This window comes from Coenobita brevimanus, chromosome 26, assembly GCF_032717465.1.
Source record: "Coenobita brevimanus isolate Jiangsu-jjx chromosome 26, ASM3271746v2, whole genome shotgun sequence".
Lineage (NCBI taxonomy): Eukaryota > Metazoa > Arthropoda > Malacostraca > Decapoda > Coenobitidae > Coenobita > Coenobita brevimanus.
In genome coordinates this window covers 11,512,943-11,530,147 of record NC_136979.1, presented here as the reverse complement: position 1 = coordinate 11,530,147, position 17,205 = coordinate 11,512,943, and the positions used below count along the sequence as shown (strand labels likewise).

At 41.2% G+C, this 17,205-nt stretch overlaps 2 protein-coding genes across 4 annotated transcripts in view; one reads left to right on the top strand and one right to left on the bottom strand.

Annotated features, from left to right (window-relative positions):
• The window catches only part of eIF2Balpha (eukaryotic translation initiation factor 2B subunit alpha), a 65,748-nt gene extending 62,720 nt beyond the window's left edge, over positions 1 to 3,028 (bottom strand). For 2 of the 3 annotated variants that reach the window (XM_080268168.1, XM_080268170.1), the window contains exon 1: positions 2,985 to 3,028. In XM_080268168.1, coding sequence (XP_080124294.1) covers positions 2,985 to 2,997 — 13 coding nt within the window. In that variant the 5' untranslated portion in view covers positions 2,998 to 3,028. The remainder of the gene's footprint in view (positions 1 to 2,984) is intronic. The other variant, XM_080268169.1, reaches the window with a different exon arrangement.
• A 487-nt stretch (positions 3,029 to 3,515) lies between these two features.
• Rab30 (RAS oncogene family member Rab30) overlaps positions 3,516 to 17,205 on the top strand; it is a 123,080-nt gene continuing 109,390 nt past the window's right edge. The window contains exons 1-2 of the mRNA XM_080268172.1: positions 3,516 to 3,588; positions 11,340 to 11,446. Of these exons, the coding sequence (XP_080124298.1) occupies positions 11,360 to 11,446 (87 nt within the window). The 5' untranslated portion in view covers positions 3,516 to 3,588; positions 11,340 to 11,359. The remainder of the gene's footprint in view (positions 3,589 to 11,339; positions 11,447 to 17,205) is intronic.

The following is a 17,205-nucleotide window of genomic DNA, read 5'->3' as shown; positions in this document are numbered from 1 at the left end:
GGGATTGTAAAAGAGGTGCAAGGTAGGGCAGTGGATGTGGGGATGGCTCTAATGAATGAGGGAGAGGTGTGGAAGATTCCAGTGTTCCTGTCTGCTGATGATACTGTATTGTTGAGTGAAGATGAAAGGGAGTTGCAAGGTTTGGTGAATGAATTAGGGACAGTGTGTAAGAAGAAGAATCTGAAAAATAATGTAAACAAGAATAAAGTTATGGGGTTTGACAGGAATGAAGTCAGAATGCACAGTGAGGTTGGATGGTGAGGTTGGATGGTGAGGATATGGAGAATGTGAATGCATTCAAGTAAGTGGGCAGTGTGATAAGTAAGGATAGAATCTTTGGGGATGAAGTGCTTGAAAGGGTACAGCAGGGAAGGAAGGTTGTTGGTTCACTGAAAGCGGTGATGAGAAATAGGGAGGTGAGTATGGAAGTTAAGAAGTCAGTGCATGACAGTATTGTGATCCCTACCCTGACATATGGAAGTAAGGCATGGGCATTGCTAGAGGAACAAGTCAAGAGTGAGAGCAGTGGAAATGAGTTACCTGAGAGAAGCATGTGGAGTGACGTGGAGTGACAAGTTGATAAATGACGAAGTGAAAGAATGTTGTGGGGTGGATGTGGATGTGACTGAGAAAATTAGGAGAAATACACTGAGGTGGTTTGAACATGTGTAGAGAATGGAGAATGAGACACTGACTAAGAGGGTGTATGTAGGTGGAGTGGGGGGAGGGAAAGGGAGGGGGAGACTGAGGATGAGGTAGAAAGATAGAGCTGAGAGGTATATGAGGGAAGGGAAGTGAGTTGGGGGGATGGCAGTCAAATGGTGGGTGATAGAGTGACTTGGAGGCATTTTGTCTGTGGCCACCCTTTGCAGGATTAGGGTGTCAGGCTATAGATAGACAGATAGATAGATATGGTATCTTTCTTATATCCAGTATGCTGATGTCTTACATCACATCAAGGAAAAGTAGGAATAGATCCTGATGCAGAAACAAGAATTCAGATTCATCAATACTTCAACAGCCCCTTGCCAGCCTCCATTGACTGATATGGTAAGGTGCTTCTACTGCTACAAGTAAAGCGTGTGTTTGCCGAACTGATTTGGTAAGGTAATTCTACTCCTTAAAGTAAAGAGTACATTTATCTAAAAATCTGCTCTAACATCAGCAGGAGGCCATTGGGTCAATTTTCGGCAGTTCATATCACACGATCCTGGAAGTCTGACACGACCATGTTGTAGACCTGGTTATTTTGACTATTCCACTATGAATTCATTTTTGGATATATATAGCCTACACCGGGTATATATATATCTATCTATCTATCTATCTATTACCAGACGCCTCAATCCCGTACGGGGTGGCCACAAACAAATCACCTCCATGTCGCCCTGTCTCCCGCCATTTCACTGCCCTGTTCCCAACTCACCCCCCCCCCCACTCTCATATACCTCTCCACTCCATCCCTCCATCTCATTCTCGGCCTCCTCCTCCCTCTCACCCCCTCCACCTCACTCACATACATTCTCCTCGTCAGTCTCTCACCCTCCATCCTCTCCACATGGCCAAACTACCTCAGTGTGTTCCTCCTAATGCTTCCTATCACATCCACATCCACACCACAATGCTCCTTTATATCCTCATTTGTCACCCTACCTCTCCATGTGACCCCACAGGCTTCTCTTAAATAACTCATTTCCACTGCTCTCACTCTTGCCTTCCTTCCAACAACGTCCAAGCTTCACTTCCATACGTTAGAGCTGGTATTACAATACTGTCATGTAGTAACTTTTTCACTTCCATGCTCACTTCCTTGTTTCTTATCATGCTTTCAAGGAACCAGCAACCTTTCTTCCTTGCTGTACCTGTTCAAGCACTTCACCCTCCAAAAATCCATCCTTACTCATCACACTACCCAAGTACATAAACGCACTCACATTTTCCATTTCTTCACCATCCAACCTCACTGTACATTCACTGACTTCACCTCTCTCAAAGCCCGTCACTTTACTCTTCCCTACATTCACCTTTAGATTCTGTTTCTTACACACTCTCCCAAACTCATCCACCATGCCTTGCAGGTCCCCGTTGTCTTCACTCAACAACACAGTATCATCTGCAAACAACATGAGCTTCCAACCACTACCCTCTCTCACCAGGTCACTCCAATATTCACTACCCTACCTTGTACCTCTTTTATTACCCCATCCATGTACAGATTGAACAACCATGGAGACATGACACATCCCTGTTTCAACCCAACCTTCAAAGAGAAAAATTCACTCAGTTCACCATCCACACATACTGCAGCCTTAGCACCATCATACATACTCTTCACAGCATTCAACAACTTCCCATCTACTCCACATATTCTTAATACTTTCCACAATCCTTGTCTATACACTATCATATGCTTTCTCCAAAATCCTACATTTAATAACCTCGGATCTCTGCTGACATCTGCCAGTAGATGGCCATATCCAACATTCCTAATGGGCATTTTTTACATCTGAAAGCTGGCTGTCAAACGCAAGTGAGGTTAGGTTGGATTGTTGTCAGGTTTGGTTAAATCAGTAAGTTCCCATTATTTTGACACACGATACACTGATGCATCCAGTTGAAGAGATGGCTAGTAAACAACGTGGCCAGTCAGTGAGATCGTCGGTAAATGCTGCCACAGGCGACCTGGCTGCTTCCTTAACTATCCCAAAAATAGGTGTATTTTGCCTTGGGTAGACTCAACTTCCGAAATGAGTGATTTCCGACAAAAATGAGGCTCAAACTCATTCAAATCACACTAAAATCGATCAGGAAATATATATTTTCTCGGAATCGTGCAATATGAACTAAAGAAAAATGACCAGTTATTGACAATTACTGTGGTTAAATCTCCAACAGTCATCTGACCGTCATCAAAGTGAAACTGACACATTTGCAAACTATTGGAAAGCTGTCAAATGTATGTAATACAATATGGTGTAACTCACCAAAGGATTTCATCACGAACAGTTGGCGATAAAGCAAAATACCAAACTTTCACGACTACGCTGCAGCTTATAGTTCGGCTGAAACAAAAAAAAATATAATTGTAACTAATTCTTAATGAACTGTGTTTGGACATTTTTGAGGTAGTTACTGATGCATATTAGTATTTATTTAATCCTATTCAGCACTATATCAAGACAAGAGACTGTAAAATTATTCCGAAGTATACTATATTCGAATTGTACAATTTTATGTAAATAGTAATGGACTACGTGGATATAGATATTTTCTTATTCAATAGCAGACAATCAACATTGTAATGATAGAGAATGTTTTTTTACATTACTTTAAAACAGCAGTAATTTTAGGAGGCGAAATCCCCAAATTGTTTGTATGTTTAATGAGGTATTAAAATGTAACTTTATTTAGTAAATGTCACTGAGATATTTTGTTTTACAAGATGAGAGTACTAAAACTTGTATTCATTGAAAATTAAAGAAAAATATAATGTAGACAGTTTGGTGGGTAGGGATCGATCGGCGGGGCAGACGACAGGAGCTGTTGCCTGTCTGCCATCCTTGTACCTCCCACACCCCAGCATGTGAGGTGAGACGCGATTCATTTTGGGGGGGCGAGGACCCTTCTCACCAAGATAATTCTTTTATCAAGTAGTGGTATGTTGCTGATTGGAACCTGAATATAATATGCGATCCACATCACAAACTGTCACGACACTGTTTGCCACTCTGTGAACTTACAAACTTTACCACTTTATGGGTCGCCAATCATCCACTCACTTAGTGTAGGGATGCCGTATGGTCTGTACACCGAGTGACAAGCCAAATGGTTTCCTGTACCCAGGAAACCATTTACTACTCTCAGTGGTAACCATATAACGGGTTATTGGCCGGGTCAAGTGTCCCTCAGATTGCCTTACCAAAAATCACTTAATCATGGCAAATGTTTTGGAGGGCCCAATACCTGCCCATGGCCCCAACCAGATTGGTTGATTCATATGGCCATGTGGAATGTGAGAGGTGTAAATGAGGAGAGCAAGATGGTGGAAGTGGTGAATGTATTCAAGAGTGCGAGATATGCTGTAATGGCATTGTGTTATATGAAGACGAAACGGTGTGAAGTAGAGGAGTGGGAGGATGTAGTGTAAGATCAGGAATGAATGGGCAAGGAAGATGCAAGGAAGGAGTTGCTTTGTTGATGAATGAGGTGTGGCAGAATGGAATGAGATATTACAAATGTGTCAGTTCAAGGTGCATGTATGTCAAGTTCAAGTTTGAAAAGGTGAAAGTGGCAGTGATTGTAGCATATGCAGCGTGTGATAACACGAGTGAGAGAGAGAAAGACAGGTTTTGGGATGAGTTGGATGAAGCAGTGGGAGAAATGCCCAGAAGCTATAAAGTAATTGTAATGGGGGATATGAATGGAAGAGTAGGCACTGGTCCTGAGAATGACAATGGGTAATGGGGTGACAGGAGAAAGTGATAATGGGAAGCAACTGAAGGATAATGGAAAGCAACTGAAGGATGTGTCAGGAAAGGAGGTTGTGGATTTGTAACACATATTTCAAACACAAAGATGCACATAAATACAGTATACATGGTATAGAGGAAACGGGGATCATGTTGAAAGAAGCCTGATTGATTGTGCTCATAGACAGGTCGATGCTTGGAATTGTTGCTGACATGAGGGCTGTGAGAGGATGATGTGGAGGCCTATCAGATCACATGATTGTTGTATGCAAGATCAAGCTGAGAGGAGTGAGGTGGACCAGAAGAGAGAGGAACAGTCAGGGAGAAAGACTGAAAGTCGAGATCCTGAGGGTCAGAGAAATGGCAGATGAATGCAGGACCAAAGTAGGGGAGGAGTTAGAATCAGTGAATTGGAATGAAGTGGCTCTGGACAGCCTGTGGAATGCATATAGGGACTGCTTAGTTAGGAACGCTAAAGCGGTCTGTGGTGTGGCAAGAGTAACAACAAAGGAGAAAGATATGGCATGGTGGGATGAAGTTAAGAAAGCAGTGGAGGAAAAAGGGAAGAAGTGGCTAGTAACAGGACAGGGGTTCAGTTGAAATAACAACTGAATGTATTGAGAGCAAGAAGCGTGTAAAGAGAGTAGTGAAGAGGAAAAAGGAGTAGGTAGCTAAATGATGATCTGGGAAGAAAAATGAATACAAATTTACTGGTATACCCTTGTTTAATGATGCAGTTGCATGAGTAAAAACCCATTGTTAGGCAGGGTATCGTATCTCGGGATGGATTTAACATGTAAAGTATAGGGATGCGTTTTTGACCCCTGGTTTTCCCCCTTAACCACGTACTAAACCCACCCTGATGAGTTGAAAAACAAGTGTAAAGCCAATCTAAATGGCCCAGCAGCTGTAAAAGATAACCTAAGCCTGACACCAGTAAGTAACTCACTAAAACCAAGAAATAAATTTTGAGAATAGTCAAATATAAGTCTGGAAAAAATCAAGGTTAGTAAACAGTACCGGTACCCCAAAATGACACTGTTCATCCCACCTATGGCTAAAACACATTAATTCAAAAAAACGGTTTATAAACGAAACAAAACACAATTTTAGTCTAAAATATCATTAACAACAGTAAAAAAAAAAACTCAAAACCCATCTTTGAACCGGAGTTTGGCCATCGTTAGGCAGGGTACGGTGGTATTTCTACCCCCATGATCCCATTGATAAGCGGGGGTATCGCATCTTGGGGTATTGTATATTGAGGTATACCTGTACACTGAAAATAGGAAGTTATTCTGGAAAGAGCTGCGGAAATGTAGAAGTGACAACAAAAAGAACTATGAAAGTGTGAAGGAAGTGAGTGGTAGATTATTAACCCATGGGGATGAAGTAAGGACCAGATGGAAAGAATATTTTGGAAGCCTGATAATGGGAATAGCGAGAGTAGAGTGCTGTAAACATGATTTATTTTGGGGGTGTGCAGAGAAGGAATGCAGTTATAGGAAACATGACACTAGCACAGGTGAAGAATGCTGTGAAACGGCTGAAAAATGGGAAAGCAGGTGGGGCTGATGAGGTGTATGTGGAGATGATTAAGTGTACTGGAGAACAGAATGAAGTGCTTGTTGGAGATATGTAAGAAGGCATGAATGAGCAAAACAGCGCTAGCAGAGTGGAAAAAGGCTGTGATCGTACCCCTGTACAAAAATAAAGGTGATCGAAGTGACTGCAAGAATTACTGTATCGTGGCATAAGTTTATTGAGTGTGGCAGGGAAGGTATATGGAAGAATTATTATAGGGAAAGTAAGAGAGATATCAGAAGTCTTGGTGAGTGATGAACAGGGTTGCTTTAGGAGTGGCAGAGGATGTGTGGATCAAATAAATACAGTAAGACAGATAGGGAAGAAGGCTTGTGAGAAGGACTATAAGGTGTTTATGGCGTTCATGGATCTGGAAAAAGCATACGACAAAGTAGACAGAGAAGTATTGTGGAAGGTTTTACGCATGTATGATGTAGATGGTAAAGTACTAGGTGCTGTCAAGAGTTTTTATAATGGTACTGAAGCATGTGTCAGGGTAAATGGGCATCTAAGTGAATGGTTCACGATCGGTGTGGGCATGCAAAAAGGTAGTGTGATGTCCCCATGGTTGTTCAATATATATATAAATGGGGTGATGAGAGTAATGGAGAGGGGGATGGCGTTGGTAATGAATGGTGATGGATGGGATGTCAAATAGCAATTTGTTATATGCTGATGATGCAGTACTACTTGCAAATACTGGACAAGAACTTGGTAGACTAATGCAAAGTTTTGCTGATGTCTGTGAGCATTGTGCCTTGAGAGTAAATGTAGAAAAGAGTAAAGTGATGGTTATTGAGAGAGAAGGTGACACCCAGTGTAATTTTACAGTGAATGGAGAGAGATTGGAATTGGTGAGAGAGTTCAAATACCTGGGTAGGTGAAAGAAAAGAAAGGAAGAGGTGGAAAGGAGAGTGACACAAGGAAGGAATATAGCTGGTGCAATGAAGGCCTTGATAAGAAACAGAGGCATGAGTGTTGCAGCTGCATGAGGCTTACATGAAGGAGTGTTAGTGTCAGCTTTAACACTCGGATGTGAAACTATGGTGTGTCATGAAAATGGAAAGTCAAAAGTGAGTGCAGTGGAGATGGGACTGCTGAGGAATGTATGTGGAGTACAGAGAGTGGACAGGATATAAAGTGTGATTTGTGAAAGATGTAGAGTGAGGAAATCTGTGGACACTAGAATCGAAGAGAGTATACTGAGATGGTATGGTCATGTGGAGAGAATGGACAACAGTAGTGTGGTGGAAAAGTACAGTATGTGTGTGTGAATTTGAAGGAGATAGGAGGCGGGGTAGGCCAAGGTAAAGGTGGAGGGATATGGTGAACGAGTGTGCGAGGAAGAGAGGTTTGGAAGTCGGTGTGGCAAGGGAACTGACAAGAGATCGAGCTGGCTGGATGAATATTGTAAGAAGCGCATAATCAGGGATTTGGCATCCCTTTTTAATGTGACAACTTCCAGATTGACTCTATCAGATACTTTTATGTGGAGCTACAGAATGTGGTGAATGCTTTTGGCATATCAGATAGAGCCAGGATTCTGGGGGCTTGCATGACGAGTGAATGGAAGTTTTGTCAATTGGATTGGGCAAGTTTGGGCTCTCTGGACGTTGCTACTCCTCGCCCTGCCACAGGGTGGGAAATGGTGATGAATGTTTATTAGTCAGCTTCTGCTGCTGCTGTAATTTAGAAGATTTAGAAGACAGTATTGTATATGCTTTATGCTTTAAATGTTTACTTTAGATCAGACAATGAAGGTAATGGAGAGAGTTTTAGAAGGTATGATTAGAGAAAGAGTGAATATTGATGAGATGCAGTTTGGGTTAATGCCAGGTAGGGGGACCACTGATGCTATATTCATTGTTTGTCAACTTCAGGAAAAATATATTGGTAGGAGAAGGGATCTTTATCTTGTTTTTGTTGATATGGAAAAGGCCTTTGACAGAGTCCCTAGAGAGGTGGTGAAGTGGGCAATGAGAAAGCTTGGCTTGGAGGAGTGGCTGGTTAGGGTGGTTATGGCTATGTATGTGGGTGCTCACACCCAGGTAAGAGTGAATGGAGATTTGAGTGATGAGTTTCCGTGAATGTTGGGATGCATCAGGGGTCAGACTTGAGTCCCATGTTGTTTATCATGGTACTTGAAGCCCTTTCACGTGACTTTAGAAACGGACTCCCGTGGGAGTTGTTGTATGCTGATGATTTGGTGTTGATTGCGGAGAACAAGAGGGAGGCGGAGGAAAGGTTTAGGAAGTGGAGAGATGGTATGGGGCACAAGGGTTTAAGGGTAAATGCAGATAAAACAAAAGTGATGATATCTAGGCTTGGTGGCAGTACTGTCAAAGACGAGGGAGAGTGGCCATGTGCAGTTTGCCACAAGGGCGTGGGAAGTAATTCCATCTTGTGCGGTGTGTGTGATAAATGGGTGCATAAGAGATGTAGTGGTATCAGAGGTAGACTGCGAGATAATGCTGATTTTATGTGTACGGCGTGTCAGGGTGAGTAGGTGGAGATTGTCAGACGTGAAAGGATTGAACTTGCTGGTGAATCTCTAGAGTGTGTGGAAGAGTTTTGTTATTTGGGAGACATGTTGTGTGGTGGAGATGGGGCTGGAGCTAGCTCTGTGGCTAGGGTGAGAAGTGGTTGGAAGAAGTTCAGGGAGCTCTTGCCTCTCCTGACATTGAGAGGACTCTCCCCATGTGCTAAGGGGTCTTTGTATGCAGCATGTATTAGGAGTGTAATGCTGTATGGTAGTGAGACCTGTGCAGTGAAGGAGGAAGGTATTCGGCGGCTCAGTTGTACAGAAATGACAATGATTAGGTGGATGTGCAGTGCGTCCCTGAGTCCAAGGCCTGGAGGGGCTGTGTTTACGATGGAAGAGTTGAGAGGTAGGATGGGACCGGAGTGTATTGGTGTTGTGATGAGGAGAGGTAGATTGAGATGGTTTGGACATGTGGAGAGGATGGGGGATGATAATTGGGTGAGGAAGGTGAGAAGTGTTAATATTGAGGGTGGGGTTATGGAGACCGTGAAAGACATGGGACGAGGTCATGAAGTGTGACCTCAGGGTTAAGGGACTGAACAGGGAGGCTGCAATGGATCGTGCAGCATGGAGAGCCGCCATTAGGTAACCAAGGCTGACACATGCAAGCATGTTGAAGCCTTTAAAAACGAAACGAACGAAACGAAACATCGCCAGGAGGAGCTTTTCAATAGAGTTTTGTTAAATCCTACCGATAGTGTTTTTATTTTTATTTATTTATTTTCTCACAATACAGTTTCTAGAGAAGGGAAAGAAGTTGTATGCGGCTTTCATGGATTTGGAGAAAGCATATGACAGGGTGGATAGACAAGGATTGTGGAAAGTGTTAAGAATATATGGAGTAGATGGGAAGTTGTTGAATGCTGTGAAGAGTATGTATGATGGTGCTAAGGCTGCAGTGCGTGTGGATGGTGAACTAAGTGAATTTTTCTCTTTGAAAGTTGGTTTGAAACAGGGATGTGTCATGTCTCCATGGTTGTTCAATCTGTACATGGATGGGGTAATAAAAGAGGTACAAGGTAGGGTAGTGGATGTTGGAGTGGCCCTGGTGTGAGAGGATAGTGTTTGGAAACTCCCTGTACTGTTGTTTGCAGATGATACTGTGTTGTTGAGTGAAGATGAAGGGGAGCTACAAGGCTTGGTGGATGAGTTTGAGAGAGTGTGTAAGAAACGGAACCTAAAGGTGAATGTAGGGAAGAGTAAAGTGATGGTCTTTGAGAGAGGTGAAGTCAGTGAATGTATAGCGAGGTTGGATGGTGAGGAATTGGAAAATGTGAGTACGTTTAAGTATTTGGGTAGTGTGATGAGTAAGGATGGAGGTTTGGAGGGTGAAGTGCTTGAAAGGGTACAGCAGGGAAGAAAGGTTGCTGGTTCCTTGAAAGCAGTGATAAGAAACAGGGAAGTGAGCATGGAAGTAAAAAAGTTACTACATGACAGTATTGTGATACCAACTCTAACGTACGGAAGTGAAGCTTGGACGTTGTTGGAAGGACACAAGTCAAGAGTGAGAGCAGTGGAAATGAGTTATTTAAGAGGAGCTTGTGGAGTCACGTGGAGAGACAGGCTGACGAATGAGGATATAAAGGAGCGTTGTGGTGTTGATGTGGATGTGATAGGAAGCGTTGTGAGGAACACACTGAGGTGGTTTGGCCATGTGGAGAGGATGGAGGGTGAAAGACTGACGAAGAGAGTGTATGTGAGTGAGGTGGAGGGTGGAAGAGGGAGGGGGAGACCGAGGATGAGATGGAGGGATGGGGTGGAGAGGTATATGAGAGAGGGGGGTGTGAGTTGGGAGCAGGGTAGTGAAATGGCGGGGGACAGGGCGACTTGGAGGCGATTTGTTTGTGGCCACCCCAAATGGGATTGAGGCGTCTGGCAATAGATAGATAGATAGATAGACAATACAGTGCAGTAGTACAGTAGTTATTGTTTTCTTGATGTTTTCCTGTTTCTTACCAAATGTTCATTTGTATGAAAAATTAAGCCTTTTTTTTTTTTCCCCCTCTAGCTGCAGTGATTTTCTGCAGGCTAAGAAAAACAAGATGATATCCAGAGGTTTCACTGTTTAAAGCCTTTACGCTGCTTCTGTACCCATACTGGTTCACCTTTGGGTTGTTTTCCTATAGTACTTGAACATTTCATCACCAGTGACGTTGGGTTTACTGCCAAGGCATTTGGCTATACCTGTAGGTAGATAGATGTGTGATGTATTTTATATTTTAACTGGGCACTAATGAAGGTTCTCTTTCTCTGCCTGTCTGTCTGTCTGTCTGTCTCTCTGTCTGTCTGTCTCTCTCTCTCTCTCTCTCTCTCTCTCTCATTCCATTCATAATAGAGGATAATAACATTAAGATGATAATGATAACCTTTACATCAAGGACCACTGGATCACAATAGTTAATACTGTATTATGAATTGTACTCAGTTCCCAGGTGTGTGATAACCAGGTGTTTCAGATTCTCATAGGCTTTGCACTATCTTATCAGGCATGTGTCATTTTCATTTACAACACGGTTATATATAGCTTACAGTTCAGTTTGGTATTGAAAGTGAGATTGTGCAGGGGTATATCATGCAGGATCAACATGGTATATTTGTGTTATTTTTATATGGAACTGTTTAATGTCTGCACATAGGAGTGTGATAACATTACAACTTCAGTAGCATTAACTCAAAATGGTACTGTAACCTTGTTGTTAGTATTAATTTGTGTGGTTCTTGATTTGTGCTTGCTTGTTTTTCAGGACTGAGAGCAACCATTACTATGGAGGACTATAAATTTCTGTTTAAAGTGGTCCTGATTGGTAATGCTGGTGTGGGCAAGACTTGTCTTGTACGCAGATTTACACAGGTGAGTCAGAGTTTTGTATTGCATTTCACAGATGAGTCAGAATTTGTACTATATAATAGTGGGGAGCATAGTGTACATGTAAATAGTGCTTCAGGTACAGTAATATCTCTGGAAACGTGCAATTTTGTTGCACAGAGTTTGGTACCATCGTAAAGAAAAGTGTGACCACCTTAGCAAGGAACATGGTAAATTCGGTGGTACAGTAAACCCTCGATATAGCGAACTTCAGATATAACGACTCACCATTTCCAGAGTGAACTTCTGCCAGATATAGCAAGTAAAAAGGTCACTACAGTCATCCCTTAATATTCGTGGGGGTTAGGTGACAGACACACCCGCGAATGTTAAAAATCTGTGGATATCTGCTGCCCCCCCTTAACCCTTACACCGCGGGCTTGTTTTGCTTTGACTTGCGGCTCCCGTGGGCATATTCGCGCTCTGACAGACTCTCTAAAAATATTTGCCAAAAATCAGTTATTAGTCCTAGAATATTAAAATCACATATACTTATGGCACATACCTTCAGCTTTCTCCTTGGGTGTTTGTTGAGCCTTCGTCGAGTACCGTAGGACTTGTGGAGACCTCTGAAGTTGGGTAACGAAGTCTACACTTTACACTTCCCGACAACTCGTAATATGATTACCATAGCCTGATATTATCACTAGAAACACTAATCTATGATTCTCAAATAGTTTGGAATCCATACACCCCAAAAAAAACACTGTGAAAGCAATGAAAATTACGAGGGTGTATGACCATCCCACTTCCGATCATTCGCCGCTAGTGTTGTCTATTATTCATAAAAACACTCACAGTTTATATTTCTGTTACTATATAACACTTATATATAACTGCAGTCTTTATCCATAAGTTTCCTTCAGTAATAGTAGTTTATTGTCACTGTAGGGATTCAATTTCTTTCAGTATAATACGTAGCATTCACTTTCTCGTCCTGTATACTAGCATTGAGAGTGAATGTCACTTTCACCTTCACTCTCATAACTCATAGTATTCATACATGCTAGAGTGAAACTTTCACTTTCATTACTCCTAGGGTATATACTCGTATTCTTATAATACAGTACTACTCATTTACATTTCTATTTACGTTCTCTATTTTATTTATGTTATTTACATTTCTATTTTATTTACACTGTGTTATGCACTGTCACTTGAAGTAACTTATAAAACTATTTTCCACTGTTCACGTATATTTACATTCATTACTTTCACTTGCTGTTTACACATTATTTACAATTCCACTTGCATTGTTTTACTCAATAGAAAGATCGTAGTCACTCTTTTATCAATTGTCAGCCCTTTACCTCTTTCCACACGAGGTTTAGTAGGGGGTAAAGGTCACAGGGCCCTTTGCATGGGAGTGAAAAGTGGCTGAAGTTATCAGGAGCAAACAGACGTACCTTCTTATTGGAAGATGACAGTGAACTGATAGGGGTGGGCCGGGGTGGCCTACCTAGGGAAATCCATTACTGCCAATGTCAGCCTCTTGACAGTTGCTAATATATAGCAGTGAAATGATGGGCAGGAAATCTAGACAATACATTATAAATTAGGTAGTTCCAGGTGAATGTAAATATCACTTAGGCTTCTCCCTTCCCTCCTTATATGTATATTTATTACGAAAATAGATTATACGTCATAATTCAAGGGGAAATAAACAGCGAAAATTAGCGAACGAGTGCACATGAGGTGTTGTAAGGTGATAATTAGCCAATTCCAGGTGAATGGCACTATCACTTACCTTATTTCTTTTTTGTATATATTATTTGGTATAAGAATAGGGCATAGGGCTTATTTCAATGGATGAAATCAGTGGAAAATTCCAGGGAAGATTTACTTAGCGTAAAATACAGTGTGGTGGCCTGCAATAATTAGGTAGTTCCAGGTGAATGTAAATATCACTTAGGCTTCTCCCTTCCTTTCTTATATATATTTTTATTACGAAAATGGATTATACAGCATATTTCAAGGAGAAATAAACAGCGAAAATTAGCAAACGAGTGCACGTGAGGTGTTGTCAGGTGATAATTAGTCAATTCTAGGTGTATGGCACTCTCACTTACCTTATTTCTTTCTTGTATATATTATTTGGTATAAGAATAGGGCATAGGGCTTATTTCAATGGATGAAATCAGTGAAAAATTCCAGGGAAAACTTACTTAGTGTAGCACGGCCGGGCAAGCGAGAGGATAGGGTAATGGAGGGGGGGTAGGGAGGGGAGTCAAGAACGGGGAGAAATGGCTAAATTGTCAACAATGGATGGGAGTACAGATGAGATTAGGAGTGCTGACTAGTGTTGGACATTGGCAGTACTGATAGATGATACAAGCCACCACTTGAAAGCCCTGGTGAATTCAAAATAACACAGAATCACAAAAGTGATGCCCCGCGGTATGATCCCTTGCTCCCAAGCGTCACGAAAGTGACACCCAGCGGTTAAGGGGTTAAAAGCACCTCTGGACCCCCCATTTCCTTACTTAACTAATGAAAAACCCTATATGCATGTTTACAACCACTTTATTTAATACAAGAAAACTAAACAACCACTTTATTTAATACAAGAAAACTAAACAACCACTTTATTTAATACAAGAACACTAAAAGTTAAAAATAATGAATAGTGTACTCCTGCATGGCCTCTTCTGACTACTTTACTCATCCCAGCTCCCTCCTTCATCCTACCCATCATCGACACTGCTGACAACAAAAACAAATGTTCCCTGAGTACTGTACCAGCAACCCCCATTTCCTATGTGTTGTACATGTTTACAAACAATAGTACAGTAATAAGGGCAAAAGAAGCTATAAAAACAGTTAAAATTTCCAGGTCACTGCATTCCACAATGGGAGGTGAAGCGGGGGTGATGGTGGGTTGAGAGGATTTGTCACTACTGACAATAACAAAAATAAAAATTTGTTGTAAAGAAAGATAACCTCTATGTACATTTTTACAAACAAAAAAAATGGCAAATAAAGCTACAATAATAAAATGGCTAATAAAGCTATAAAAAGATTACACTCAACCCTCGGCTATCACTCCCAATTGGTCCCGCTATGGCTGTGCTATAGCCGAATTGAAGAACTTGTGGTAATAATTCTAATTGGTGGCATGACCTCAATATTTACCCCTAAGATACCCTTTTTTTTACCACATATTAATATATGATAGTCTAAAAATGAGCATGTTTTATGATGCGATCATGATTCATATAAATACCGCTCACAGTTGATTCATTGATGTTATCTTTCTTCCTCACACTTCACTTGGTCTCACCATTCTCTATAAGTTTCACATTTCCAGTTTATCTGCATAACTTAGGTTCTTCCTCTTCTTTATTTCCCTGCCAGGTGCCACAGCATTGTTGGGTGATGGTAGGGGGATGGGGAGGGGGTATGTTGGCCATGGTTATATCATAAAAAAAGTTATTGTTCTCACTATCACTGTTCATGGTCTGAGGGCACGCACTTGAATGGTTTGGCGGGCAGGAGACTCGGTCAGGCGGCCAATCAGCACTCGGCTGGCGCTGACGTCACACAAGAAATCACGGAATGAAGCTTTTGTTGACTGGGCAGAGCACTGGAGCCTGGCCTTTTTAAACTTTTCGAACATTTGCGATGTGTGATAGCAGGCATTTAGTGCATGATAAAGGTATTTGGGTAGTTTTTTATATAGGCGTGATAGTGAGATACGCTATAGCGGAACCTGTGATAGCCGAGGGTTGATTGTAAAAATTTTCGTTTTACCTCTCCTTGGTGATGGTGGTGGGTTGAGAGGATTCTGCACTGCTGACAGTAACAAAAATAAATATTTGTTGTAACTAAAGATAATCTCTGTGTACATTTTTACAAACAATAAAAATGGCAAATAAAACAATAAAAATAAAATAACTAATAAAGCTATAAAAAGATATAACATTTTCACATTACAGTAATCCCGCATATTTCGCGGTAGTTACGTTCTTGTAACCCCCGCGAAAAGTCAATTCCGCGAATACTCTATTAACAATTGAATCTTACACTTGTGTCCACCATGCTGCCCATCACACAGTCCATGTCCATACTGATTGCGAGACAATTCGCCGTCAGACAATTCCCCGTCAAAACATGGACGATTCCCCTTCAGAACAATTCGCACCCTGGATGATTCCCCGCCATTCTATAAATATACTAATCAATACTTTCATCAATATACTTATTATTAATTAATCAATACTTTAATAACTATATTTCAGGGGGATCCAGCAAAGTCTATGTTCAGTAGCGTAGGTTCCGGATATTATTTATTAGTTGCACCTTTAGTCAATAATTAACTTGTTTCTTCCTCGCTGTAGTCGCCTTTGAATTATATTTTAGCGTCCCCCATAGCTATCTTCATTAATGAAGGCGAATTGTTTTGTGTTTGTTGTGACTGCGAATTGTCCTGAAACCTCCATACTCATCCCGAAATACCTTCTTACAAGATTGAAAGCACATACTCCATTATGAAGGAAAAACGTAAACACCGTACTGTAATACACAATTATCTACACATTTATTCACAAAACAGTACAAAATAAAAAGATGCATTAACTGGTGATAGCAAACACTCGCACGGTCGTTTCTTAGCTTGTCCAGTAACACAATTTTCTCTGCTAAGGTCATAACTTTTCTTGATCGTTTTGTCACTTTGGAGTTCTTACTAATTGTATTATTAGCCTTTGGTGAGGCTGGCTTACGTCCTGGGGCCATGTGGAAAGCAAGTGGGAGGCAAGAGGCTCATATCATAGTGTGGTTACATGCACACCAGCCACTTAAGGCAGTCAGGCGTGGACTGAGGAATGCGGGGCAGAGAGCAGTGTTGCCATATCCAAACAATGAAATTATGCTAGAGCAATGAAAAAATTATGCTAGATTGAGCAAATTTGTTCCAAGTAAAAAATGAATTATGCTAACTTGAAGCTAAATGATAAAATTCTATACATATTCGTGCAACATATTAATTATGTATTGTTTACTATGAAAATATTAAAATGAACCTACATACAGTAAGAGGATAAATATCGGTATCTGCCCATACTGCTTTTTCCCACGAAACTTACGTTTTTCTGATGGATTTTGATGTGATTCATTCGATTTTGAGCATCATTTCCGTCGGAAATAACCAGATTTTGAGATATGACCCCCCCCCATCCCCCTGAAATAATGGGGGATCTTTGGGGAATCGGGGGTTATAGGGAGGGGGGGAAACACAGAAAATGGTCATTTCCGACTGAAATGAAGCTGAAAATCGAATGAATCATACCAAAATCCATCGGAAAAACCTAGGTTTCATGGGTAAAGTACAAAGCTCAAACTTATCCTAACCTAACCGAACCTAACCTAAAACCTAACCTAACCTAACCTAATCCAACCTAACCTAACCTAATCCAACCCAACCAAGCCCAAACTGAAAGTAACCAACTATTCAAACATCTTCTTACCTTATTCGTCTCTCTCTCTCTCTCTCTCTCTCTCTCTCTCTCTCTCTGATTTGTAGCTTTTATAAAATTATTCCAAAAATATTCCATTCCATTCTAAATTATGCTAGAATGATTCTAAAACTTCTAATATGCTAAAAAATATTCCAGACTCGAAAATTTGATCAAAATTATGCTAAAAGAATAAAATTATGCTAGATATGGTAACACTGGTAGAGGGGCCACGGGAAAGGGACAGAGGGTGGCGTGAGTTTACCGCGCTACAATTGGAAGCTGCGGGAA